This window comes from Dromaius novaehollandiae, chromosome 2, assembly GCF_036370855.1.
Source record: "Dromaius novaehollandiae isolate bDroNov1 chromosome 2, bDroNov1.hap1, whole genome shotgun sequence".
In the NCBI taxonomy this organism is placed as follows: Eukaryota; Metazoa; Chordata; class Aves; order Casuariiformes; family Dromaiidae; genus Dromaius; species Dromaius novaehollandiae.
In genome coordinates, this window is record NC_088099.1 from 124,341,269 (window position 1) to 124,368,774 (window position 27,506).

The 27,506-nt window shown below is 40.6% G+C and overlaps 2 protein-coding genes across 5 annotated transcripts; one reads left to right on the forward strand and one right to left on the reverse strand.

The window, feature by feature from the left end:
- Positions 1–767: 767 nt before the first annotated feature.
- On the reverse strand, positions 768–19,572 carry CHMP4C (charged multivesicular body protein 4C). 4 transcript variants are annotated; one of them, XM_064507359.1, is made up of 6 exons: positions 19,312–19,394; positions 11,730–11,884; positions 10,026–10,203; positions 8,980–9,094; positions 5,762–5,870; positions 768–3,497 (listed from the first exon to the last, which is right to left on the reverse strand). In XM_064507359.1, exons 1-6 carry the CDS (start codon positions 19,377–19,379, stop codon positions 3,433–3,435), a joined length of 690 nt encoding a protein of 229 aa, XP_064363429.1. In that variant the 5' UTR covers positions 19,380–19,394; the 3' UTR covers positions 768–3,432. The 4 variants fall into 4 exon arrangements, with proteins under 4 accessions (XP_064363429.1, XP_064363430.1, XP_064363428.1 ...); XM_064507360.1 differs by having other exon boundaries at positions 19,320–19,369; XM_064507358.1 differs by lacking the exon at positions 11,730–11,884 and having other exon boundaries at positions 19,320–19,572.
- ZFAND1 (zinc finger AN1-type containing 1) lies at positions 19,454–27,043 on the forward strand. Its single transcript, XM_026100703.2, has 8 exons — positions 19,454–19,585; positions 20,673–20,715; positions 21,483–21,522; positions 21,890–22,017; positions 22,105–22,196; positions 23,020–23,144; positions 26,257–26,412; positions 26,531–27,043. Exons 1-8 carry the CDS (start codon positions 19,531–19,533, stop codon positions 26,699–26,701), a joined length of 810 nt encoding a protein of 269 aa, XP_025956488.1. The 5' UTR covers positions 19,454–19,530; the 3' UTR covers positions 26,702–27,043.
- The last annotated feature ends 463 nt before the right edge of the window (positions 27,044–27,506 follow it).

Genomic DNA, 27,506 nt, shown 5'->3' on the forward strand with positions numbered 1-27,506 from the left:
CAGGAACAGAGCAGGTTTTCCCTGCAGTGTTGATTTGACTGAACTGTGCTACAATGGTAGTTTTTGCAACTGTCTCTGTTGCAATTGCAAAAATAGGAAAATATGGCAGCTACATTAAAAAATGAGACTTGTGATATTTGGCATTTCTCAAAACATTCAAGCTAGTCCTGCAGTTAAGGAGGACTCAAAAATGTCTCAAAAATGACTTATGTTTCTACAGTCCTGTATTATAACAACTCAGGCTTTGCATCATGTAAAAGCTGTAAGATACTCTCATTACAAATATTCCACATACATCCGCTTCTTTCCTCCCCTCAACAGCTGTAGATACACACCAGGCCTGTGTTTATACTGAAACAGGTCCTCTGATATTTGGCAGAGAGGCCTTGAGGCTTTAGAAAGAGGCAGAAGTTTGGCCATAAAGATTTGACCATTCCACCTTTCAACTAAGGCCTGAAAAGTGAAATATATACATTTCTGAAACACTGAGGAGATCTTCTAATAAAAAGAAAGAGTAGGTGTTTTGGACACATTGAAATAAAGAATCCCTTCAAATACAATTATTAAGGCTGAAGGAATGCAGCCCAGACACCCTAGGATATACTTTGTTGTTTTTTAACTTAATCACCTTTGTTCAGAGACTAATACATAAAGAAAAATACCCCAAAGCCTCAGACTCTAAGAGCAGCGCTGAATCCTAATGACAGCACAGACAGAGTACTTAATGTTTTGCTGATAGAAAAATAAATAGAACCACATAGCATGAGTATGACACCAAAATATTTATTTACAGCACATTATATATATATAATTTTTTTTTACTTTTTATTAAGATGTTTTCCCCTTTTTGATGATACCCAGATTAAAATGTCCAAGCCCATTAAGGGAAGAAAAAAGATTCCCAAAATAAATAAGAATCAGGAAAAGAAGTCAGCTATAGTAAACCATCTGCTTCCAGAGTCCTCTTGTAAAATATGTCTGAGTTAATAGAGAGTACATTTACAATAACACATTGACACTATTCAAGCTCGTCTGCTTACATGCTGAACAAATAGCATCTTGGCACAGAAAAGAGACATGTTCAAAAAAGAAAGAGGCAGTTGTCACAGTTTCATCTGACTTTACATAGAAAAGAGCTACTTCCTCAGCTGAAGTAAATCCCTACAACTCCATTACTTTTGAAGGAAAAACATCGATCTACCATTTCACAAACAAATATGACAACAAGCACTCCAGTTACGGGAGTCCATGATGTATTTGATTGGTATACATGACTATAGTACTTCTCACTATAGCCTCACAAACCAAGTGTGTCCTAGCCTCTGACTCTGCCCTCCTGAAACACCAGCCACTGTACTCAAGCCTTTAGAGGAGCTCAGCTGAATGACCATGGTTACTATTCGTCCTCCTTCACAAGTTTTGTTTTTAAAGTGCCTGCTCTGAAATCAATACAAGTGAAGATACCTGAAGCATCCCAGGATCAACATTTGGCCAAACCATTGATGGAGGTTGGCAGTCACACATTAGCTTGCAAAGGAGAAGCCTTCCCTATGATTTCTTCCTCCCTGTGGGGTGTGTTCACATGGAAGGTGCTTGCACAAAAGCTGCAGGTCCACATTTTCCAAAGCAGACTAAAAATTCATTTTACTTTCAAACTGGAAGCTGAGATATGTATTTTGGTTAATCTGTATAACATTTTAAATATGGTAAGTGTTAGGCATGTGTTAAGTATTGGAAAAACACTAATCTGACAAAGAACAAATACTAGAAGCCAGCCTGTCCAAGCTAAGCATGTGACTATGTTGGCATGACCTCACTCGCATTTACAAATAACAGATGCGACCACAAGTGCATGGCCAGTGAGTCTTGCACAGTTATGCAATTGGTGTACACTAATGCTTTCTGTACCTAATTCAGAGACTTCCATAAACTGCCTTAACCTCGAAAATGGGATCCCAGCCAAATGGCTTAGCAAATGGATTCTAAATAACTCAGAATATTTGCTATTTTACTAATTAGGCCTGTCAAGGAGGCTTTTGGCTGGCTTCTTTTCCTGAATTTCTGCAAGCACTAAAACTAAATGACATTTTGTTAGCATTTGGTTTCCTACAGATAGTTCATAATACATTTTTAAATTTAAGATAGCATTTTAAATTTTTTGTTTTAAAAGAAAAATGGAATAGTTCCAGTTTTTTCTCTTCTCTCAACAGAAAGGGATAATCTTCCTGGTGCCTCCAAACTTTAGGACAGAATTACACACAATCTTTTCCAATAGGAAATTCATCTGAAATAAACTGGCAAGGCTCAATTCTCCATCCATATGGATGCAAACCAAAAGCAATTCCACTGCAGAGAATGAAAGAGTCCTGAAAAAGGGAAAGTCATTTCCACAATGTAAATTTTTGGCTTCATCCACAGAACTCAACTTGAAAGGTTCTGAGCATGCCGTGTCCAGAATTACACATACTAACATTTTTGCTTAACCTAAAATACAATAGGCACTTGGCTGAAGCCATCTGCTAGACCCAGCAAATCACAAGCTAAAGTCCACCATAAGAAGTGATCAGTCTTCTGCTTCTACAGATCTACAGACACCAAGTCTCCCATTATTTCCTAGGTGGTTCAATCACCAGTGAATTTAGATTAATTTGAAAACAAGAAACCAAGACCCCTGTGACTCCACTTTCCAACTTCCCAGGAAGTCCACAGTGTTTTACTATTTCATTGTGATTGACAGCAAGCTAACAGCACAGATCTTAAGTCTTATTTAATAAAATTTGTTTGTACAAAGTAGTCTGTCTAATTTTTGTTTTCCATTTGAAGAGTGATTTCTCTATATATGCAGTAGTTTAGCACTCAGAGTGGCATTTACTCCTTAAGTCAAGAAGTAGTCAGCTGGGCTATAATGTACATCAGCTTTACAAGCACTCAGAATATTCTCTCAGCTTTTAATCAGAGTTAAAAGGACATTTCAAATATAACACTCTAATATCATTTCCATTCAGGAATCGAATAGAAACAGGAACTGAATACTCATAAATCCAGCTGTATGTGCGTAAGTGGGATATACAGGTCTCACAAGATAGCAGGTAGTAAGACATTACCTAAGAAAAGTTGATACTAATAAAAATACCCTCATAGTTCCATCATTCTAACAATAAAACAAACCTCTGGCCAAGGTTGGAAGGTTTGGGGCTTGGAAGGCTGGGGAGTTTTCGCAGCTATTGAGTTTTTCTTTTTGTTTTTAAACTAATTCAGCAATATGGAAGTCACACAATTGTTTTTAGCAAGACTGGTCTTAAAAAAAAAAAAAAAAAGGAAAAAGAAAATCCAGTCTGTATGAAATGCAACCACACTGAATTGGTAATGCTATAGAATAGTATTACAGCACTTTACATCTGCAATGTTCACTGTTATAAGAAAACCACACTCTTATGAAGCCCAGGCAGCTAGCCGCTTCATTTCATCTTCATCTTCCGCTTTCTTCCTGGTTGATGCTGCAGAGAGAGATTAACAATAATCACTGACTAATGCAACAAAGAAAACCATTTTATTTGTTAGCATTAAGACTTGCATAGTGCTTTTCAGTTTGAACATCTCATATCGAATTACTGAGTAGCAAGCTAAATATAGGTAACATAGTGATGAAGCTGATGAGAGATGTGACTATTCCACCCCACCATTAGCTTGCATGCAACTTCTGCTGAAAGACTCCCACAGAAAATATATTTAGCCCTAAAAGTGAGAGAGAATGTGCACCTGAACAACTCCTGTTCTCTGACCTCCACTTGGGCAGTCACGAGTGACCTACTCCACTACCCATGGCTGGCTGTGCACTCTGCTGCCTTGCTGAAGGGTTCTGCATGTGCAGGTCCAGTCTCCAAACAGATGCACCCAAGTTTAAGGAGAGGTATTGTTTATTAATGAGGAGAAAGAAATTCCTAAACATACTTTGCTCAGGTGACATCCGTGGCTACTCAGTTAACTGCAGTGGTCACAACAACAGCAATTCCCAGCTCTGTACCAAGTCCCACATACATTTTCTCTCTCTTTTTTTTTTTTTTCCTCCCCAAATCTACTGTCATACACCTTCACACTCCCTGAACTGAAACCTCCCCCAAATAACTGTCATTCGCTGATCTGCAGGCTTAACAGCCCAGAATCCAGCCTTAGGCTCTTTCCAACTTTGGGCTTTCTGTGTCAGGATTTGCATTCCTCCAAACATCAGTGTAATACTTTACTAGGTCCACCAGCCTTGTGTATGTGTTAACAGATGCCAGCAGCCATCTGGCTCCAGCCTGTGGCAGCTATACTGCTGGGAGCCACGGTAAACCATCTTGAGAAGGGCCGCACATCACCAGGGGTGTGAGTACCACCATCAGAGACTAAAGCTGGGAGGACACAGGAGACCTGAATTTCAGTCTCTGCTCTACCACTGGTTACTGAGTGGCTTGGGAAGGTCACTGTGCCTTCCTCTGCCTCAGTTTCCCCATCTATAAAGTCAGGAGGTAATATGCATCATCAGTTAAAAGCATTTTAGAACCACTAGCTGTTGTTATTATCTCACTATTTCTGTGTAATAGTAAGCATCCAGTTTCAGAAAACATGAGCCAGTTTAACCCTTGCTAAAGCTAATATTTAGATATTAAGCCTTTACTTAATACTTCAACTGCATAAAGGTACCCAGCTAATTTCACCTGGAGCAGTCATACAGACAGATGAAGTAGCAAATCTAAGACAGTAAGAAGTACATGGGGGTGGCCTGAATTTAATAATCCTGTCAGCTGGCACAGCTGGATCTGGAAGAGGATGTATAAGCAAGCCCTAAGTACCAAGACTGGGATTTGCACTTTTTCCTAAAACCATTTTTTACTAACTGTTGTGCAATTTACATGAGAAGATGAGGACACGATCCCAGTTTAAACATTTTAAACCTCTTCTCAGAGATTTAAGTGTTGTCTGCCAAAACACACGTAAGAGCGTTTGGGCTGAGCTGGTCCAGGTAACCTGTTCGGCAGCAGAATGTACCATAAACAATTCGCACTATGCATGTGCTGTCCTTGCCACCAAATATTTATATTCTTTTACTAGGATCAGTACACAGTGACTCTCTCCGCTGATAAAAGACAATAGGGACACAGCGAAAAGTATAGCTAACAGTTGCCTGTCTCTGACTTAATTCAAAACAAACAGAGCAGAAATACAGAAAAATCAGATGTATATCTAACTTCTGACTTCTGCTTAATGCCAGATATAAGCCTGTTTTGTAGAAAGAAGTGAAAGAATGACAATATTTCTTTAAATTTGTACTTCCTGTCACCTTCTTCATTTCTAATTAAAATACCAGTAGCAAATATCAAACCCTACTCTACAAAGGAGGTCTCTATGACAGAAACATTTTGAATCTGGGTCAGACTAATTAAAAAAGGCTCAGACTGTAATTGCCAAAAAGAGAAAAAAAAATAGTCGTCCCATTCCTCTGTGATCTCACTACACATTTCAGTAGAAGATGTACCAGTATACGCAAAAGACCAAGTTCCCTGAGTTCATCTCCCCAAATCTATAAAGAATTTAGTTCTAAATGCTTCCATACAGCAAACCAGACTTCTACATCCACTGATAAACAGATACAAAAATGCTATAATGAACCTATAATACTTTAAAAGTTATAACATAGTTAAATGTATATCTGGAATCCTCTCTTCCTACTCACAACATGGCTTAATCATGGGAAACTTAAAATGGCAAGCAAGCAGTTTACCAGGGCGAGAAGGCAGTGATGTGGATGGAACGCTTGGCAGTCTGACATTTGTCATTGTCTTATTCATTTCTTCTTGCTCCAGTTCTTCTAATTCTGCCATCAACTCACCCTAAATTCAAGGAAAACATTATTTACAAATTCACTGTCCTGCCAGTGATCTCAGTCAAGCGCTTTTTTAACCACCATGAAGCAAAGCACTACTGACTTAACAGTTTATACTTGCAAACAAATATCAGAAAACAGCATATTGTTAGCATAACTTTTAGTAAGTATGGGCTATAAAGATCAAACTTATTTGAAACTTGAAACAATATGACTCCTCCCATTTTAGAAAGGAGCCAGGCTCTGCTGGTTATAAAGATGGCTGGCATTAAATGCATTATGCTACAGCTTTAACAGATTAAGCCTAGAATTACATATGATTTCAAAGCAGCACTGGAATCAGAGCTGCCAACCTGGGTCTGGTTATTCACTCTTGATGCACATAACACTCTTGTGATTTTAGCTGGAGAAGCTCATTTGCACAGATGTTGTAACCTGCTTTCATAATACTAAAAAAAGCTTTACACTTAAAAACACCAAAGACTTGTTCCTTGGCAGGAGCATCCCAAAGAAAGCAAGCCAACAATTACACATTTGTAGAGAAATAGACCTTTGCCACTTAGGTAAAATGGTTTACAAAGAAACAGCGGGCAAGAGCGGCCGGGGCAAAGGAGGATCTGCCAGGTATTGAAATGGGCTTTGCCTACCCATTTATCACCAACATGGAAATTAAAATGATAATGACATACCCACCATACATCTTCCTAGAATTGCTTTCCTACTTTTATTTATTTTAAGGCCAAAAAAGGCTAGTTAGCCAGTCTGACCTTGTGCATAGTGCAAATCCTAGAACCTCATCTAAAAATTTTGTGATCAGGTCTACACCTGATGATGTTTGATTGACAGCAGATCTCTCAAAGAAATGCGCAGGGTGGAACCCCATGTCTAACTTAAGCATTTAGTTGAGGTGCAAATGCTTCTGTATTTTAAGTGCCTATATAAGTGGTGTGAATACAATCTTCTTAAAAAGTTAGTGTCCAAGTCCTTATAAAGTCAATGGAAACAGGTACTTCTGAAGACCTCTAGATGGTCACCTCACCCCCTCCCACATGGAATTAGGCCTTACCTCCCTCTGTTGAGCAAGTAAGCAATCAAGAAGTGATGTCAGCCAAGAAGGGCTGGCTCTTTTTTAAAGAGGTGGAGGAAGCAGTGACCATGATCCCTACCTTTACCCTAATAGTGTGGCTAGAAATAGAAATGGCTAGAATATATGCCCTGGAAGTAGGACACTCAGGTTTTAAGTTAAGCAGCTTGAACTTGTGTTTCCCACAACTCAGTAACCACTCTACAACTAGGCTGTGGTGTATTGTAATGGATGCAATGAATCCTCCTTCTTCTGTTGCAGGCAGGCCAAAAAGAGAGCAGAGGGAAGACTGGCATCGAGGGGAGCAGACTCTGGGTTCCAGACTTTGCCCACTAAAAACACACACTAGAATGTGTATGTACCTCATGTTTGATTATCAGAAACAGGCCTCCAGGCAAGGACTGCCTCTCTTAAATGAGTATCCTACTCAGATAGAGGTTTTTTGCATTCTTCATTACATACACTGTGTCATTCCAGAGACAAAGAATCCTTATGTTTTTATATCTATTTGAAGAAGTATAAATTACATGCTTTAACAATTTCCTTGCACTCATGGTACACAGCTGAAGAATACAAGTGTGTGGTCAAAATGGCCTTCAAAAAATAAAATTAACTATCATCCTCCAACACAAATCGCCTCATAACACAGTGATTAAGTCATTGATTCTAGTCCCCCTAAGCTGAAGTGGCCTTTGAACCAGGTTTCCCGATTACTGGACAAGTGGTCCACTTGGCCCTATGCGAAACAACGTGCTGGTACAATGATGCCTCATGTAAGAGACAGTGGCTTATTTTGCTAAAACAGGCCTTTCTGAACATGCCCATCAACTAAGATTAGTGTTTGTTAGGAACTTTCAGGTCAATGCACAACATGCTTACTGAGTCTACACTCCTACAAGCTAGCACTAATGCTAAGTTACGCTGCATAGCTGTTTGGGATGAAGGTGTTTTTCAGTTGTCCAAAGCCCAGTTTATACAACCTGAATCCCATTCCTTATGCCAGTATTCATTAGTGCTTCTAGAAAAGTTCATTTACACTGAAAGTGGAAAGACAGGAAAGCAAACAATGGAAAAAATAAAAAGAACCACTAGTACTTTTCAACAAACTATCAAAAGGATATCTATTGAATAAACAGACAAAAATCAAGCAAAGAAAAATGCATATGCTGTATCATATCTGCTCTTAATTTGGGTACATGGGAATGAATTAGTTGGGGGGGGGATTATTTGATTCTTTAGGCTATTCTTTAAATGATTCCTAGTGTTTGGTCATTTTAAAACATAGTTAAAAACAAAAATAAACTGGCTGTGATACTGAACCTGATCACCAGCTCTACGTTCCACAGATTGCAAAAAAACTGAATATACTGGACCCTTGAGTACTCAACCATTCTTGTTGGTTGGATCAGAAACAAGTAATGGCCTGATTAGACACACAAAATCAAGTCCAGGGACCCTGCAAGGTTCCTGCAGCAAATTTTAAGAAGGTACTAGATACCTTATGAAGTTTTCAAAAGAAAAAAGCTCAAGGATTGAATTCTCACTGCTTCCAACAGGAATAACTTCTACTCAATTAATCTACTTCTATAGAAATTCTGGAAAATACTGAGAGAGAACCTGCATCTCCAGGCACCAAAAAATCCCCTTTAAAATCTGGCCCGAATATTCAGAATTTTGAGCAATAATCTTTAATACAATGGTGCAGTAAGAGGAATAGCACCTAGCCAAATGGATGTCTGTTTGGAGCACAACAAATTACACGTTTCAGCATCCATTTGGAGCAGTAAAAAATTGCATGCTTTAGTAATCTCCTCATTCCACAGTACAAAAGAGAATAACAAGTATGAGTGTGCAGTCAAAACTTCCTTTAAAAAAAAAGACATAAAATGTCCTTGACAGAATAAACTAGAACTAAGCAATTTTACAATCACACCTTTTGAATAAAAACAATTTTGGAGCAAACCATTGCAAAACAAAATAACCATTGGGTCATTTTACAGACAAAACTCACAGGGTTTACTGAAGTACTAACCTCATCAAACTCATCACCAAACCCAGCTCGGTTTGAGATAGCATCTGAAATTTCCTGGGCAACATCTTGCTGTTCAATGATATCTTGCATCAAATCATCAATTTTGTTTAAGTCCCTGGCAAAACAACATGGAAACAGTTTTGAAAGATACATCATTCAAATCCTACAGAAGAGACTCAGAAACACCTTTTTCAAAACAGACCGTACATACATCCATGGGCATAAAAAGAAAGAGCAGAACTCAGGGGGGATAATTTCCTTTACCTACACCTTAATTTTTCCTGGCAAGCTTCTGTGTGTCACAGTTAGCAGTCCAATTCCTTCCACTTTGGAGTTATAGCAAAAGTCAGACTGCAGCAGTCTGTGCTTTCCTCCCTCTCTGTGCTTCTTATGTGTTTGTCAGCCTACAGTCACACTTCCTGGGCAGACCCCGTCTCCTTCCTGAGGTCAGTACCTTTACAGATGCACCTTTTTTGATCTTAAGCTTTCAGCCAGAACTGGTGGGAACTTAACAGGACTATTCCCCATTTAAAATCTTCCCCTTATTGTTAATGTCACCACTGTTTCGGTTCCTGTTTATTCTCCCAGAACAACCTCTTCTGATTTCACTCTGTTTATTAAGGAAGGAAAACACTCCACCGAAGAATACAGAATGTATATACAGAACAATACAAATACTACCCTCTTTTATTATTCGGGTCTAGCTAGCACTTTGAATTGCACAGTCCAGCTTATGCACCTTGAAGAAAAGAGTTCAGTTGGTTTCTTCAAGTCTCTTCTACTTCTGCCCTTCATTTTTCCAGATCTCTACTGCCAAGGTAGATTTAATACTGTGCCACATGGATCTCCTTAGTTAGCTGGACTTCCTACCGGATTTGCCATTAAGAAGAGATATTTTTCTGCCAAACATAACATTACAGCACCAACAGCATTCCTGACAACCAAACTGAAGTCAAAACTGGCTAACGAGGTACAACAGATCAAGTGATGAAATGGTTTATAGGTGTTTAGTAAGCTCATCTTGAAAGCTAGCAGAAAGAACTTACATATTTTCATGTGCTTTTTTCATAGCTTGTGCAGCATAGCCCATATTCTTGAGCACTTCTGTGTTGGTATAGGAATTTTCCAGTGCTTCTCTCTGGAACTCGATGGTTGAGAGTGTTCCATCAATCTGACTCAGCTGTTTCTCATACCTCTTTTTTCTCTTCAGTGCTTGTAAGGCAGCTGGAATGCAAACAGGCAAAGTACACTGTATTTTCATAGTGAAATGCAAGCACAAGAAGTTCAGAACAATCCAGCCTGGAGAAGTTGGAATTCTCACCCTCCTACCTTACTAGTAGAGAGGCAGACTTTGACCACACCAGATCAGCAGCCTGTTTATCACCAACATGCTGTTGCATGAGCATGCTGGGAAGCCTCTTTTAGATTAACTCCTTTTAGAATCACAGGGAAGGGCAGCTTCTTCCTCCACTACAGGAGATCTTGAATTCCATCCTGTGCACGCAGGCAAAGCAGGAGACGACAGGGAGGAAAAAGGGAAATGTCAAAGAGGGATCAGAAAGCAGGGAACAGGGTAAAGAAAAAGAAAAGAGGTTGCAAAACGTAAGTAAGAACTAAGGAAGACAGCGTAAGATCTGTCATGCTAACCACATCTCCACCAATGCTGCTTGCTAAACTGTGCCTGAGAAACGGAAATTGTAAAGTGCAATGGAAAGCCCAAATCACCTAACCAAATAGGTGGGTTAAATGAGAGGAAGCATAAACATTTCTCCAGCTTTCAGTTGTATCTGTGCCTCTAAGTGGTTGTAAGAAATAACCTTTAAACCTTAAAACCTGAAAATATATAGGACTTTGTGGACAAAGCCACAGTCAAATCTAGCTACTCCCTATCTTTTTAAGTTAGTGAGATAACTCAGCAAATATAAAACAGTAATAACCAGCATACTTTGCCCATAGTAAATCATTACCAGCATTAAATGCATGTGACAAACAGAAGGAGAAAAAGGCTTCACTTAGTCTCTGGGTGTGGAATACAATCTTGCCACAAGCATTTCTGGACCACTGTCCTTTCCAAACTACACAGTGTCAGACAAGAGTAAGGTGTTTGAGTTAACCCATTGCATTTTCAATGCCAATTAATATCCTCATGTCTTTTCCCCATCTTGCATTTCATTTCTAAGTCAGGTTCAGTGCCAGCAAGCATCTGCAGCACTGCAGCCATCCAAACTCAAACCTAACAGCAGAGACTACTGCCAGTGTCCTATTCAAACAATTTTCTTCCAAATAATACCTGCATTGTGGTACCCAACTTTTCAAATGAATCCAGGTGCCCTGCAAGAAACAGGCACAGATTTATTGTGACTAACAGCACACACTAAGATGTTCTGTGCATCACTGAGTAAGTGCTTGAATCAACATGGTCCAAATTACTAATCATTAGCTGCACAAGGGCAAGCCTTTGCTCAGCCTGTAAATACACAGTGTCATAATTCTAACACTTGCAGTAAAATGTTCCAGGACAACAATCCACAATCGCAACAGATTAACCACCACCTTCAAGTCGAGGGTTTTCCCAAGTTTTTTTGTGATGGTCCAAAGATCATACATATTCGGAAGAAGATTCATGAATCCCAGATTGCATTATGCAAATAACGAATGGGAGAATTCTGATTCATGTTGGCTATTCTAAAATATACCTACTTGACTAAATTCAAAACAGTCTTTTAGCTACTTATTATTACCCCACTTACGTGTATTTATTCCCGGTGGTGTTAGTACACCATCCACTTCCCTCTTCAGCTTTAATTGCATCAAAATTTCATGCTGGATTTCATCTTCATTTTGAAGGTCAGAAGGTCCAGCTATATTTAATGGCTGTGCGGAGAGGACTCTAAAGTCCTGTGGACTGAAAAAAAATCACTGGCTCATTCAGAAAGACTTGCGTTTGAATGAATAGCTACCACGCGGAAATATTTCTAGCCAACTTTTTTCAGAAATGGGAGCCTCTATTGGTGCTATTACTACCGACTGCTCAAAGAGAAAATGGATTTCCTCAATTACATGCAGAGCAGTTGTTTCCAAAATCCTGCAGGTTCCTGTATAAGATTTAATTAAACCACACCCAAACTAAGAAATCACAAAAGAACATAAACTCTCTGAGACTTTACCTATTCATAAACAGCTTTTCCTAATGATTCTACTGCAACATATCGCCTTTATTAATTCTCTTTAGTTTTACAGTGACTTATAGAACAAAGCACTTGAGAGCAAATCAATTCATGCTTCTTCCTTATCATCCAAGATATTATATATTCTAATACCACACTATATGATTTTCTCACATATATTAAATGAATCCTGAATTTGCAAGGACTGTCATTGCCCAGTGTTTTGTAATCACAGCTACTATAGCTAGGATATGAGAATTTCCTCACTGATTTGAAATCTTATTTTCCACATTTTACAGATTGTCACGAGCTTTACTTTGATTAAGTGATTTTCCTACTACACATGTAAGCATGTGTGCAACTCTTGCAAGAACAATATTGAAACTCTTCCCAAATGCTTTTGCATTATAATAAACAACTAAAAAAGAACGTAATTTTTATCGAAAAGTAAAGAAATTGAGTGACAATGATGAACTTACTTTATTGAAGGTCAAAGAATGAAACTGCAAAGGGTGTTGCCCATTCCAAAGATTTCAGAAAAGGAAGAGAGTCAGGTAGGAAGAATCTAAGCATCATCTGAGGAAATAAGTGTAATGCCAATTTAACTAGGAAAAGATGAAGGTCTTCTCCAGGAAAAAGGAATCTCATACACTGTCTTTATTGTGCTCCAAAGGAGCAGATTCAGCTCCTGCATTTCACAACAACATGGGTAGTGCTTGCCTGGGCCTTGGCATTCTCTCGTGTGCCCTACCTCTGGACTCAGCTGTGCAGCAAGCAGGACACAGCTCATGGCTTTAGGAACCACTGCTCTTGTACTCTGCGTTTTTATTTTATTTTCAAGATAAGTAGCTGGAATGACAGTAGACTACTATGCCAGTCAGTTGATGTATTTAGAATTACTTTCATTAGTATACGGAAGGACATTTTCCAGGTTCACTACGGTGATGTTTTATTAAGGAAGGAAAGATGGCCAGCTGGAAAATAGCAATCCTGGCCACACTGGAGATCCAGGTTTCCCACGGCAAGAACAAAGATACTAGTCCTGGCACCCTCACTACGTCTTCACGACAGATCAGACCGAAATAGACAGTACAGTGATGATAACACCTGTACCTGCCAAGCCCACCATCGGTAGGCACCAGTAAGGGAACAACTGATCTGATATTAGTGTACAGACTGGTGACTTCTTGTTAGGAGACCATCTTGACTACTAAAGACATATGTTTGCAGTGTTCTTATTGCTAAATTTGATCCACCTTCACTGTCCTTTCCTCCACACAGAGGACTGGCTATCAGCTTACCCAGCAAAAAAAAAGCCCTACTTTAAATATGATCATGAAGAGCAAAGAACAACGGCTGTAAATCACAGAGCAAAGCTGATAAACAGTACTGTAGTGATTACTTTCCTTTTTAAATCAGCACATATTTGTTATTAACACAGGTCTCTAGTTGCCATTGCAATATGAAGAGGCCCTCTTGGATGTGAAATTAAACACACAGTCTCTTTCTCAAGGCTAATGCCAACTCTCAGAGCGTTCTGGTTTGGGTACATCAGTAATTTAGTCACCTGGGGTTGAGATCAGTGAGACTCTCCTGGCAGTAGGTGCTTGGCACAGATCCACTCACACCTATGGTTCTCCAGCCGAGAAGTACTTTTGAGGATGCGCAACGCCTGCCTCCCTGGTGCATACTAACACTTCTGTTCTGTAAGGGACCCGGGCAGTCCAGATTCTGATCTCACTTAACATTAGTGGCAACCAGAAGTAATGCTGCTGAGGCCACAAAAATCATACAAGCTTAAGAAACTTTATCAGCATTTATAATCCTTAAAACTTGTGACTGTATGCAAATTCTCCCCCAACCAAGGCAATAATTCAAAAACAGTACTGCACTTGATTCATTATAACCATTCCAGTTCATGGCAAGACACTTTAAGTATGATCGCAAAGAGAAAAGAACAACAGCTGTAAATCACAGAACAAAGAGATACTAGAAGGCTTCTCCACACCGCTCTGCCAAAACACCCCTCAGTCCCAACCCGCCATACGCCCTCCTATAGGAATGAGAGCCCTGTCTGTGTTAACATGCAACTACTACATCACTGCTTAGTTTCAATAACCTTCTGGTCACAGCTAACTCATGGAAAAGGAATGCCACATGGCATTCCTACACAGCCCTTGCTCAGAGGTACCACATGACATATTTAGCAGCATCTATTAGTAAAGGGCTACACTTGTTATTCCAACTTTCTATCTAAGTTTTATTTTCAGTGATAGTCTGTGACTCTCTGTTTAAGCCTCCTTCCTGTTCTGAAAAAAGCTGTGCCGGTTTTTAATTTGTTTTATTTCTTTTCATTCAGTCATTTTTTTAGGACCTGTAGAAAATGCCTGCCTAAAACACAACACTCAAATTGCAGCATTTTCACATGCATAAGCACGCTTCAGAAAACCCATTTTCCTTCAAACAGAATTCTCATATAACACACAAGAAATCAGAGGCAGCAGGTGTGTGTATGGAGGGTGTAAAATGGAAGGTGAGGGAAGAAACTCAGAGGCAAATGGATTATTGTAGGAGAGAGAGAACAAACAATAATGATAAGGAGCAGAGGCTTTCGGAGGACAGAGGTCAAACTTTTACCCTGGAGTAACATTCTCTTGTACTCTCTGCATACTCATATAACCAGTACTGCTGATAAACTGACTTAAAAAAAAAAAAAAGAAAGAAAGAAAAACCTACAAATTACAATGAAAACATAGCAATTGAATCCAGAAAGCAATCCAGACAACTTTCCACACTGCCTCAGAATCGGATGCCAAGCCTTAAGCAAAAGCATCATTCCCAGCATTAATGGGTTAATATCATTCCACACGCTAACTGAATGACTACCACAGTGATGGTAAGCTTGGGATAAAAAAGCTTCTCTATATGGCAAACTGCACTGGGCGGACTAGGACACTTCTCTTGTCCTAACCCATCACCATCAAAAAACTGCATATTGTCATTACTGACGTGGATGTAGTGATGTAGCAGTAAAAGAAAACAGAACAGCTTGCCTCTTGCCAGTGCTAGCCCCTTCTCCCACTTCAAGCTTGTACAATTTCAATATTCAGTATCACTTTCTGTCTCTTAAATTTTCCTATATGACCTTCAAGACGAAAGGCCAATTTGCAGCTGGAGTTGAGAGCTGTGCACTGGCTGAAACAAGTCAACCTACATAGCAAGAGATATCCTAAAGGAACCAGGAGTTTGTATTTGGAATAGTGAGAGATTAAAAGGCAGTGCTAATTGTGAAAGGAAATATTGCTTAACACAAAATAATCTCTGCAAGAGGAAATCCAACACACACTGCTGTCCAGAAAACCCTGAAGTGGTCTAGTTACAATGAGATATTAACAGGGAACATTAGCAAAATATTACCCCATAAGCATAACTAATTTCAGATGAGTTACAGGAACTGCAGCAATACACACTTCACAAGGGAGAAGCCAAAAAAATATTTAAGTGATGCTTCACAGCCATTTGCATAGCTAAGATGTTACAGCTTTTACATCAGGTTAAGTCTTCTGATGTCATATGAACCCATTCAAGAATCATTTGAACTCATGAAAAATTGTTGGCGCTTCAATCTGATCTCACTTGTGTCACTGTAACTGACTCAGACTCACATGCCTGAAAAATCAAATGAGATCATGCTAACTTGTATTTTCTATATGTAGATACATCCTGCTCCAGTCTCAGACACTCCCATTTTAAATTCCAGAGACCTCTTAGTGATGCAATTATGAAAAGAACACATTAAAATTCCCTGCTAGGTTGCTTTGAAATATTCACTCTTACAAGACAATGTAGATTAAAACTTTTATCCTCTCATTTGTCTGTATGCCTACATAATACTACAGTAGTTGCTGGTTACCACAGATTTCCTCTGAAATATTACAGTATACTAGCTAACACGTTGTTATATGTAAATCAGCAGCAATTAAAACTAACATAATTGTTATATCATATGAAGGGGCATATTTGGAGAATTAAGTTTGCTCACTAGACTACCAAATTCTATCATTTTGGCACAGCAAGGTTGTATTATCTCATTCGTACTCTGACAGTAGTTTTACTACCCTGTTGGCTTTAATGCCATTTTTGCCATTAAAAAAAATCCTATTCTGTCCTTCTTGTCCTACTCTCTCTTGACTGTAGGTTACTGAGCCAATGACAGGAAAGATAAAAGAGGGTTATTTTTAATCATGATGAGCCCCACAATCCAGTTTGAAGCATGACTCCACAAACAAGTGTATAGATAAAACTTGAGGAACGCACGTGGCAGCATAGCAGTGGAAACAGATACCTGGGAGAAAAGCTTCCTGTGTCAAAAGCTGCATTCCTGAAAGTACAGCACAAAGCCATACTTTTCCAAACACTTGGAACAAGCAGAAATCAGCTGTGTTAAAAGAGAAGCAGATCCGCCTTTTCCCAACAACAACTACTCATTCCTGTCCAGGCACCACCCTCTGCCTCCCAGGGGCCCAAGCACTTGTGCAGCTGCAGAGCCAGCCTACCCAGGGTAAAAATAAACTAGCCAAAAAAAAAAAAAAAAAAAGCCCTGAAACCAAGCTACTGTACAGCTGCATCCAGATTTCTGAAACACATGCCACACAGAGCTCTCCCACCACAAGGAAGGGAGGAGCGCAGGGGCAGGAATGAGGCAGGGAACATTGCTTCTTCCTGCAACAACGCCAGTTTAAAGTACAGTCTTGGGATGAAGTTTCACAGTAGCGTGTCTGGAGCTAAATAGGAACTGCTACAGTCACACAAACAGGTCTGTTTCCATGCATACATGCAAGATTGTATGCTGCTTATACAATCACAAGGTGGAGCAGCTCAGGGAGCTGACCTGGTCACTTTGTTCTGTAACATTACTTTTCAGCTGGATCACCTCCCGGAACTGGTCCACAAGCGCCAGTACCTGCCCAAAGAGACGAGGGACAAGCTATTTGGGACAGCAAAGTAAAAAAAAGCCTGGGAGCACGCCGACCCGGATGGCTCAAGTGTTGCAGAGTGCCAGACTCAGTTCTGGCTTTACTCACTTGGACTTTTTGTGCCTTAAAATCTGTCCCATCTCTACCAATGTTTCAAAACCCCTTCCAACTAAATGCTTTTCACTTAAGTGCTGAAGTACCGCAAATATGTGAAAAGACTAAGCAAAACACCTTTAATGTGCATTGTCCCTTTAGTGTCTTCTCCACCATAGCTAGCAGAAGGATGGTGTAGGTAGTCACTAATGCTCTTAACCGTCAATCATTTTTTAGTTTTATCGCATACTGCTTATGCGGTTTGAGGAAAACCATTTAATCGCTTCGCTCCTCAGCTACCAGCGATATACATGTGAATGCGCAGGAGGCTTCGTGCACTCCAGCCGCCCGCCACCTGCACCATCACTGCTTTGCTTCTGCACACGCGACCCCTGGTCCTCCGAGATGAGGGGACCTGCCAGGGGACCTGGCACCGCCGGCTGCCCGACCGGCACCTGGCCTCCGCCGTGGTGCGGAGAACACAAGTACCACTGAGCAGACCCCAGGCATTGAGAATCGTAGGTTATTTCAAGTTATTAAGAGTTTTAAGTTACTTAAAGCACCCCATTATCCGCTCCCCGTATGGGAACCACGGCGGCAGCATTATAACAGATGCAGCGTCCCAGAGCCGCCACGGCTCCAGCAGCGGCCTCGGCGAGGCCCCCAGCTGCCGCTTGCCCCCGCGCCGGGCCGCGGCCGGGGCCGGGGCCGCCGCGGAGGCCAGGCCCGGGCTGCCGGGTCTCACCTCGGCGGTTCGCGGTGCCGTGCTGCCGGGCGGCCGCCAGCTCCCGCGCGATCCGGGTCTCCAGGTACTCCTGCTTCTTGCTGAGCATCTCCTCGGTCTCCCGCAGCCGCGCCAAGGCCTCCTGCGGCGAGGGGCCGCCGCGGCTCCTGGGGGCGGCCGAGCCGCCCCCCTTGAAGAACTTGGAAATCTTGCTCATGGCGGCGGCACCCGGCCCGTCCGGCGGCTGCTCGCTCGCTCTGCCCGCGCCGCGCCGCGCCGCGCCGCGAGCCCGGCCCGGCCCGCAGGAGCCTCCCCCGCCGGCACAGCCGTGACGGCACTTCCTGGGCCTGCGGGCGGCGGCTCCGCGGCGCGCCGTACCTGGCGGCGGGGCGGCCCCGGCGCGGCCGCCGCCTGCCTGGCTGCCTGACTACCTGCCCGCCTGCCTGGCTGCCTGCTGAGCCTACGCGCTCCGAGTCCGCCCGTGCACAAACACGCACCGTGCCCCGGCTGTCCTCTGCAGACGCAGCAGTGCCGTCGTGTTCGACCCAAACTTTACCTTGAAGGCAGTTAAAAGTCAAAGTGGAAAAAAATATATATCTGGCTGCAGGGCAGTGTAGAAAAAAATTAAGGTTCCCTGAAAGACTGATTAAATTCTGCATTTGATATACCAAGAGCTTCACACCAGTTACTGGGCAAGGGCACCTTTGCAGAAAACTGCTCCTGCTACATGGTAATTAAAGATCCAATTAAAGTTGAAGAATGTCTTCACAGACTATGCACTTTTTTCCTTTAGCCTCATACTGCAAGAAGATGCCTTTTCCGAGGGATGATCACATTATTATTATGATGCTAAGTAGCCTAGCACATACTAATGACCGATGCATCCCATAAATGACAGAGAGGTGACACTGAAGAAAGATTAAAGGGACTCCTCGTAAATACTCTACAGAGCAGTCAGTGATGATACAGACCCCAGGATGACAAATGACAGCTGTTAGTCATGCTCTTTAATATCCTACTAAGCGACAGTCACACATAAGAATGAATGTGGATTAGGACTGGGGAAATAAACACTAAGTACTTAAGGACAGAAATGTAGCTTTTTAAAAATAAAGATGCAGGCATAAAGAAACATAATTCACAGAAACATTAAAAATCTGAGTGACGGAAACAGCATAGAATGTTATGTTTCCCCTTCCTCTGTCTCGTGCAATAAGCCCTATCCTGAGATCCAACACAGCTAAAGAAATAAAACAGGCACACACTAACGATTTTTCCTTTCCTGAGAATGGCTGGCCAATACACAAGCGCTCCCGAGCCCGCACCCGCGGCTCTGGCCGCACCCAAGCCGGAGCCGTCTGCGATAACACACCTCCGCACCTGCTCCGCCGAGGCCCCGACCGCCCCTCCTCGACCCCGCCCCGGGGCGCGGCTCCACATCTACATAGCAGCCCCGCCCCTGCCCTCCCCGCCGGCGGGCAGCGAGGTCTTCTCCAGTAGTCCGGCAGCCTTTGCGCGCGCTGTTTCTACAGTTCCTCCCTCTGCTCTCCCTCCCCTCTCCCTTTCGCAGCGCAGGCGCGGCGTGCGGAAAATGGCAGAGCTGGAGCTCGGGCAGCACTGCGGGGTGCCGCATTGCCGCCAGCTGGGTAGGGAAGGCCGGGCGGGTGGGTGCCTCACGGGACCGCTGCGCCCGCTCGCCCCGAGGCCGGCGCCGGAGAGGCGGGACGTTGTGGCGAGGGGCGGGGCCGCGCTGCGGTGGGGGTGGGGCCTCGAGGCTGCGCGCACCAGTTGGGGGGGGGCTCCCGGTGAGCCTAAGATGGCGGCGCCTCGTCCTGCTAGCCGGTTATGTGCTGCTGCAGGGAGGTGTGATTCAAGGCTTGCTTCATGTATGTTTTTTTCTCCAAATGAGACTATGCTGTGTCCTATCTGCTGTTGTTAGTAGGCAGATATAACAATGCCGTTCAAAGCGATGGTTTTGCTACCAGGAGGTTTGAGAGGCATTTTGGTAACGGGAATAACCAGAAAGACAAGCTAAGCTGCATAGCTACAAATCCAGTTGTAACTGTTAGCGAAGGCTAAATCTCCCAGAGCCAGACCTTACTGGTGTAACATAGCATAACCCTACATGACCCATTGCCTGTACACGTTGTTTCAGTTTTGTCACCAGATGTTAAATCCCCTGCTTTGCTCGCTGTTGTTACTACCCTCCTTTTCTGTCCTTTGCCCTTGCTTGCCTTCGTTGATATGAGAAGGCGATGATGATGATGCAAATGTAACCCTTCTGAAGCTTCTCTTCCACTTGGTAATCCTTATACTAAAACTGAAAATTGTCCAGTGCTCCATTATACAGTAAAGAGTATTTTGAGCGATCTTACAATTGTGCTTTGAGCGTAACTGATAAATGTTGGACATCAGGCCAGCTAAATTTCAAAGTCTGATATTAGAAAGCTGCTTTTAGGAATGTAAAACATAATTCCAGCTTCTGGAACATATGAAAATATAATTTACCTCCTTGTATGGTTTTCAGAAATACTAACTAGAGTAATTAACAGCGTAACTGTTATAAAAGCCCCTCGTAGATACTGTGTAGATGCAGTTCCTAAGTGCCCTTGTAAAGATACCTACCCCATGGTATAGGTAAGCAAAAGTTAGTCATGTAAAAATTAAGCTAAAAATTATTAGCAAAACAATGACCATGTTGTCTAACTGAAAACAAATCTCTCTTGGTTTCAGATTTTCTCCCCTTTGTATGTGATGGCTGTTCAGGAGTCTTTTGGTAGGTTTTTCTGTTATATGCTCCTAGTTTTTGCTAAGTTTTTCTTAAAGTGGAAGTTGTATAGAGGTAGATGTCTAAAACACAACATGACTCACAAATTAGATGTATTTGATTAAAAAATAATTTGTTCACTGAACCTGCCACCTTTCTCCCAAGGGATCGTAGTAGAGGTTTGCAATCTGTGAGAGTATTTCTAGAATATAGATAACTTATTATGCAAGGTGGCTGAATTAGACCCTGTGTTGTATTCATTTTTTTTTTGGTATTTTGTCATGTAGAAATGAATGAAGTTTTTCCAAGTCTCAAATCAGAGCCTGCACTTTGATTCACAGTTCAAAGCAGCAGCCTTAAGCTGAGGGCAGGTTTGACTGTCATTTAACATTTTGCTTTAAAATGTTAAGAGCCTTCAAGAGAGTTCTGCTGCTGTGGAGGGTGATCCAAAATCCATTTAAAATTTATAGACCAACTCCAGTTGCTTTGAGTTGAATTCTTAAGCATGCCAATATCCTTATTCTCTTGCAATGCTTTGTTGATTTCAAGTCTAAGTCCAATGAGCTAAATGTTTTACATACTCAGGAAAAACATATCCAATCCATTAATGATGTGAAATCTGTAGGTTAGAACAAACTTTGTAGAAGAATGATAGTTTAACTGAAGTGTTGCTATGATAAAATCAGAACACTCTTCAATCACTTATGTTTCCACATGCAGTTTTCTTTTCTTGAAATTTTGATAATTATGTGATATTTTCCTCTTTTGCCACTAAGCCTGCAGCACAGGAGCCGGGATGCTCATGGGTGTTCTGAGGTAATTAATAATGAAGGACTACCATGTAATACATCAAAATACCATGTAACTTATTTAACTACATATTTTGAGATTAGATATTTACACATAGTATACAGGTGTGAAGTATTTAGCAGAGAGTGTGACAAGCTTAAAAAATAAATCTACTTTCTTCCTGTGTGTCAGAGGTAAATCAGATTGGATTAGGGTGATGGTTCTTTTCCTAATTCTGAGCTAAACCTAACCAGAACAGAAGTAGGAGAGAATCCCTGGTCAAGTTTTGCCTATAGAGTAGAGAGCTAGCACAGTTCTTTGTGGGAAGTTGGGGTGGTGATTTGTATCTGTAATATCTGTTTATTTACACAGAATATTTCATACTAATGCTTAGGTGAATATAAGGAATAACTGTGTGAAATCAGATCAGCATAGATCTTACCCATGCTCACTTAAGGACTGCAATGGAAAGGAGCTTTTACCAGTTTTATGCCCCTACTGTGAAAAACATTTTTGCCTACGGTGAGTGCAACAGAATGTTGAAACATAAATACTCTTTCATTAGTGAACTGAAAAGGTCATGAAAGTTTTCCACTCTGTTGGTTACAGGCACCGACATCAATCAGACCATGAATGTGAGAAACTGGACACACCAAAACCTCGAATGGCTGCCACCCAGCAGTTAGTTCAAAATATTATAGGCAAGTACAGTGGGATATCTATATTTTTTTCCAGTAGGCTATTTGAGCTTGTTAAGAAAGGATGGAGATTCCTTGATTAAATAGCCCTAAATCCATATGTCACCATGTAATTCTGTTCCTCTAGACTGAGACAAGACAACAAGAGTATCTTTGAAGACTGAATCAGATTCAGGTTTCTTTCAGGATGATTCTCTTGATTCTCATTCTACAAATGCTGTAATGTAATAAACTGTAGCTAGCAGTTTCTGTTAAGTCATATCCACACAGCCCAGTGGTACTATATTGGGTATATATGCCAATCTGCTGGGATTATGCCAAAGCAATGATGCTGTTTTGGTTTTTTTGTTTGTTTGGTTTTTTTAAAAGTGAATCCACAATGTGATGTTTTCTACCTTTAAACTAGACCTAGGGCAGGAAAGAGAATAAACAAGCACTGCCTAACTACACGGTGAATGTGAGGGGGGTAATAGTTATAGAAAAGAGAGCCTGAAACTGTTACGGTGTGGATTCTGTGATGGCCACACATACAGAAGCACTGGCGTTTGAATTCAGGTTTTGCAACCTGTGTTTATGTAGTGCTAGTGTGCATCTACTTTTCAGTGCAGAGGACTGAACTGTTTAGCACTTCTGTTAGGACTGTGCACAACTCCAAATACTCTGAAAGTAGCAGTACCTAGCATTGTGGCCTCTGGAGTGCATGGTGGAGATGGAAACATTAGAGATATAATGAGGCCCAGTGACTGAATCCAAGATACATTCAGACAAGTTTTAACAGAGTAGGAGAAAATTGGATTCACACTAACAGAAATAATATTGTCCTCAGATTCTAAAAAAAGTCAGGAAGCCAAAAGCAAAAAACGGAAAGGAGCAAAAAGCAGTGAGACAGCAGCAAAGGTGGCACTAATGAAACTGAAAATGCACGCGTGTGGGGATAAGTCCTTGCCTCAGGTCAGTCATACTTGTTTTCAATAACTGACTTATTAAAGGAAAGGAAAAGTTTTCTACATTTCTTGTTCTTCATTTAGTCCCCCTACCCCCCTGTACATGGATGGTTTTAGTTTTAATTTTCTAAGCCCACAATCATTTATGCGTAGATTTCAACTTGGCACACAAAAGCAATCTCATTAACCTTATATCTGTTACAAGGTGTCTACATGCAGTTTAGAGCAATCAGGTCAAATTCCCTTATATTATAGCAGAAATGTATTTGCCTGCCACACAGCTAACCTATCTCATAGGGATGCTTTTCCTGATGGGTACTGAAAGGCTTCTGGCACATATGGGACACACAATTTGTACAACTCTGTCCCATGCACAATGGAGCTTTGTGTTCTATAAAGCTTCATTCCTATTTCTACTACTTGGATTTAAGAGATATACATTCCATTTTTAGATGAGGTGAACCTGAGGTCAGTTGTTCCTGCTTTGGCTCGGAAGATGGTCTTGACAGTTGCTTATGTTTCTTTAAGCCTTTAACTTCTTTGATTCTTGAAATACTTCACAGATTTCCTTATTGTTTCTCACTACAGTGGCCACTCATACCAAGAGTTCATTTTTTTCCCCAGATCAGGATTATGTTCGATTGGAAAAGACTTATTTCTTTCATCTAGGGTTTCACTTCAGATCGGTACTTATGTGTGCTCTTAAAGGAATTGTGTTTAAATAGCTTTTCACAACACTGTTATGTTGGAGCACATGAAGTTTTGGCCTCTTATATTGAATTTATAATACTGACAATATCCGATGTGATAGTTTTATTACTAGCTGTTATCTTAGTAGAATACATTTAATTATTATCTGTAAAACAACGGCTGTTCACTTTCTGAATCCTGTTATGAATTTCTTTGTCTATTTTAAATTGGGCTTAAAAATTCTGCTTAGGCAGAAATCATAATACAAAGACCTACTTGTAGCACTCTTCACAGAGAGTGCCACTTTAATAAATATGTGCTGGAAAAAGAGTGATTAATTTGAAATACTGCATAACATAATAAAAAACCCCAGCCTCGTATTTATAAGGAAATTAAAAAGTTGCTTCCTGATTCCAAAGCCAGTAAGCTGTAGCACAAATGATTGTATGCTAATTTCTCTCATTATTCATTTTCTCAATTGGATATTGTTTAACCATCTAGAATAGTGATAATTGTAACACTGTTAAATTAGCCTGTTAACATCCAGCCTCCAATACCTTGCCATTTAAATTGCTTCTCAGACTCCTGGTCATGGTATTTTACTGCCTTGTACTGCCCAGCTCTTTTCAGTCAGGTGATAATTTTTTAATAAGAAGTTTCTGGGATTCCTGTTAGGCACATTAGTTCCCTCATTGCTATATAGAGGAGATGGAGCCAGATTTTCTTTAGCAGTACACAGCAAAAGGACAGGGGACAATGGGCACAAACTGCAACATGGGAAATTCCAATTAGATAATAGGAAAAAATATTCACAGTGAGGGTGGTGATAATTTTGAACAAGTTGCCCTAACACGTGCAGCACGTTTCCAGGGTTTGGAATCTTCATCTTTGTGATGTTCAAAACTTCACTGGATCTGACTCTGAGCTATCTTCACTGGATCTGACTCTGAGCTATCTGATCTACCTTGAGAGTTAGATCCAGCTTTAAAGTTGGCTCTGCTTTGAGCACAGTTTTGGACTAGATGACCCCATAGGTCCTTCCTGACCTGTGTTATTCTATGATCAGGAAAATAAGGCTACTGTAGATTTATCTTAACTTCTCTCTGACCTCTTGCTTGAGATTAGCTTCCTACAGATAATTTTTTCTTTTGGTTTCAGAGCTGATACGAGTTACCGCTCTTGAGACTGACCAGCTCCAAACAGGAATGCTGCAAAATAACATTAGTTATTATGTCCCTGTTTGACTGGTATTTTCTTGGGTATGGCACAGGAGGCATATCTCATAGTTAGGGATGCAATAATAGAATGAGCTGCTCTGAGAATTACACTCCAATGAACTGTGGAAGACTGTCTCCTCATCCTTAGAACATAAAAAGAAGTGCAGGAAGGTGGTAAGGCATGAATAGTAGTTGAGTGATGTAATGCAGAATGGCTCTGTTAGCTGTTTTACAGGTTGTGGTCACTCATATTTTAGCTCAGGTGCGGCTTTCCTCGCCCCTTTGTCATATTCCTCGATGTTAAAAATTTTTGCATGTGGAGAGAACTCAAGTTTTGGAGAAAACTCACAAGCTGAAATTCAGATTCAGTTCTATGAAGACAGTTGGAGGAAGGGTGGTTCTCTTATTTTCCTAGGGAAAACATAAGTAAGTCCATTAAAAATAGTAAGACTGTTTTGCTTGATTGTATTTGGCTTGGACTCGGCAAGGGACATCTTAACTGATGAATATACCAACGATGCTTGCTTCTGTGTTTTCTGTTGAATGCTTAGAAGAAATAAACCTGAAGAAGAGGTTGTCTCAATCCCCTGTTTAAAGTCTTTCTCTCATAGGTTACCCTTGAAATTTCTTAAAAAAATGTTTCATTCTGGTAGATTTTCAAAGAACATTTAGTATATTAAAGTAGGAAAAATGGGGTAAATGATGAGGTGGCCAAGACCAAAATGTTGCTTTGTGAAGCAGGAATTTCTAGTACAGTGGATTGTTCTGTTTCAACAGCTTTTGCATTGCAGTTTGAGTCCAATTATACTGCTGCCAAAAGCCAGCACTGCCTATTTAAAGTCACCTTTTCCTCTTCAGATCAGCCACTGTTGTCTAATAAATGCAGGGCAGAGACTTTTTTTCTTATATCAGTCTATATGTAATACTGTCTATTTGTGAAAGACTGAAGAAAGATGCTCTTTTGACCTTTCTGAACTAACTGTCTAACATATAAGTGCCTGCAGTTGGAGGGGTCTGGACTTGGTGATCTCAGCCATCTCTGCTACATTCATTCTGCAGTAAAATGGGGCCTCAGTCCTGATGGCATATAACAACAATGTTCAAGTTTTAATTTTGGGGTTGAAGTTTAATTTTTTTTTACTGAAAAACTATTAGATATGTATGTCTGGAATTATTTGTTTCTATGGATATTTTTTTGCTTGTTTTTTCTAGACAGAAAGAATTTACTTTCAAGTATTCTTGCCAAAGGGAAACAAAGAAAAAAGCAAGCCCATGTTCTTTTGCAGTAAGTGGAGTATTGGCAAAGTAGTAGATTGTGCAGCTTCCTTAGCAAGCCTTAAAAATGACAACAACAAATCAACAGCCCAGGTAAATCAGTAATAATAATAAACATGTTCCAATTTGGTATTTCCCCCTTCCCCCGCTGCCTTCTTGCTTTTGAGATGCAAATTAACCTCAGGATTTGCCTATGTTACTTATCTTGCAGAAACTGAGATTATGCCATACTGCCTCTGGAGAAGCCTTACCATTTGAGCACACATTGGAAACATGGCTATCTGATAAAGAATGTCCATTGTACAATGGTGGAAACATCATTTTGGAGTATCTTGACAATGAAGTTCTATTTATAGAAGATACAGAGTCATACCTCAGTTAATCAGTAAATTATCAGAAAAAAAATCAAAGATTTTAAAAACTGTGACACTCAAACCAAATCCAGTTTCTTTTTAAAGTCACTGGTATATCATAATCTGCCCTCTGTTACAAAGACACAGTTCCCATCAATTTCCCAGTTGCACTGACTGAATTGAATACTGTCCTGAAAGCAGAATTAGTTATTATAATAACTAATGTAACTGATACTCACTTTCTAGAATAAATCCTTGCTTTATTTAGCTGTATAATGTCAGTATCATTCTCTTAAATTTTATATTTATAGTATTTTTGTGTAAATGATGGCAAAAAGCATGTATTAAGACCAATAAATAATGAAAATGTACACTTGAAGTGTATGAGTTCTAGGAAGGTGTACTATTACATATACTATATATATGTGTATATATATATACACACTCACACACTATACAGCATATACTATTGCAATATCTTTTCTGTCATCTACAAGAACAGATTTCCTCGAGCTTGGAATCCAGCACTCTCCATGCTCTAGGTTCACATTTACATTTCTCCTCATAACAGTATAATGATTTTTAGAAGGAAAGGCTTCTGAATTTAAGGTAAATTCTCACAAATGTCTCTCATGTTTTTGTATCTTAACATCATTGTTTGATTAAGTGGAGGATAAAAAAAAAAGCATGAAATTATCCCTTTCTAATACACATGTAAGACAGGAAGAAATATGGTTAAACTAGAAGCGTAGCATTCAACATCCTGTACTGTCATCCTGGCTTGGGCGATTTCTGACCCTAGGTAGATGTATTATTCCTCTTCAGCAGTCCACG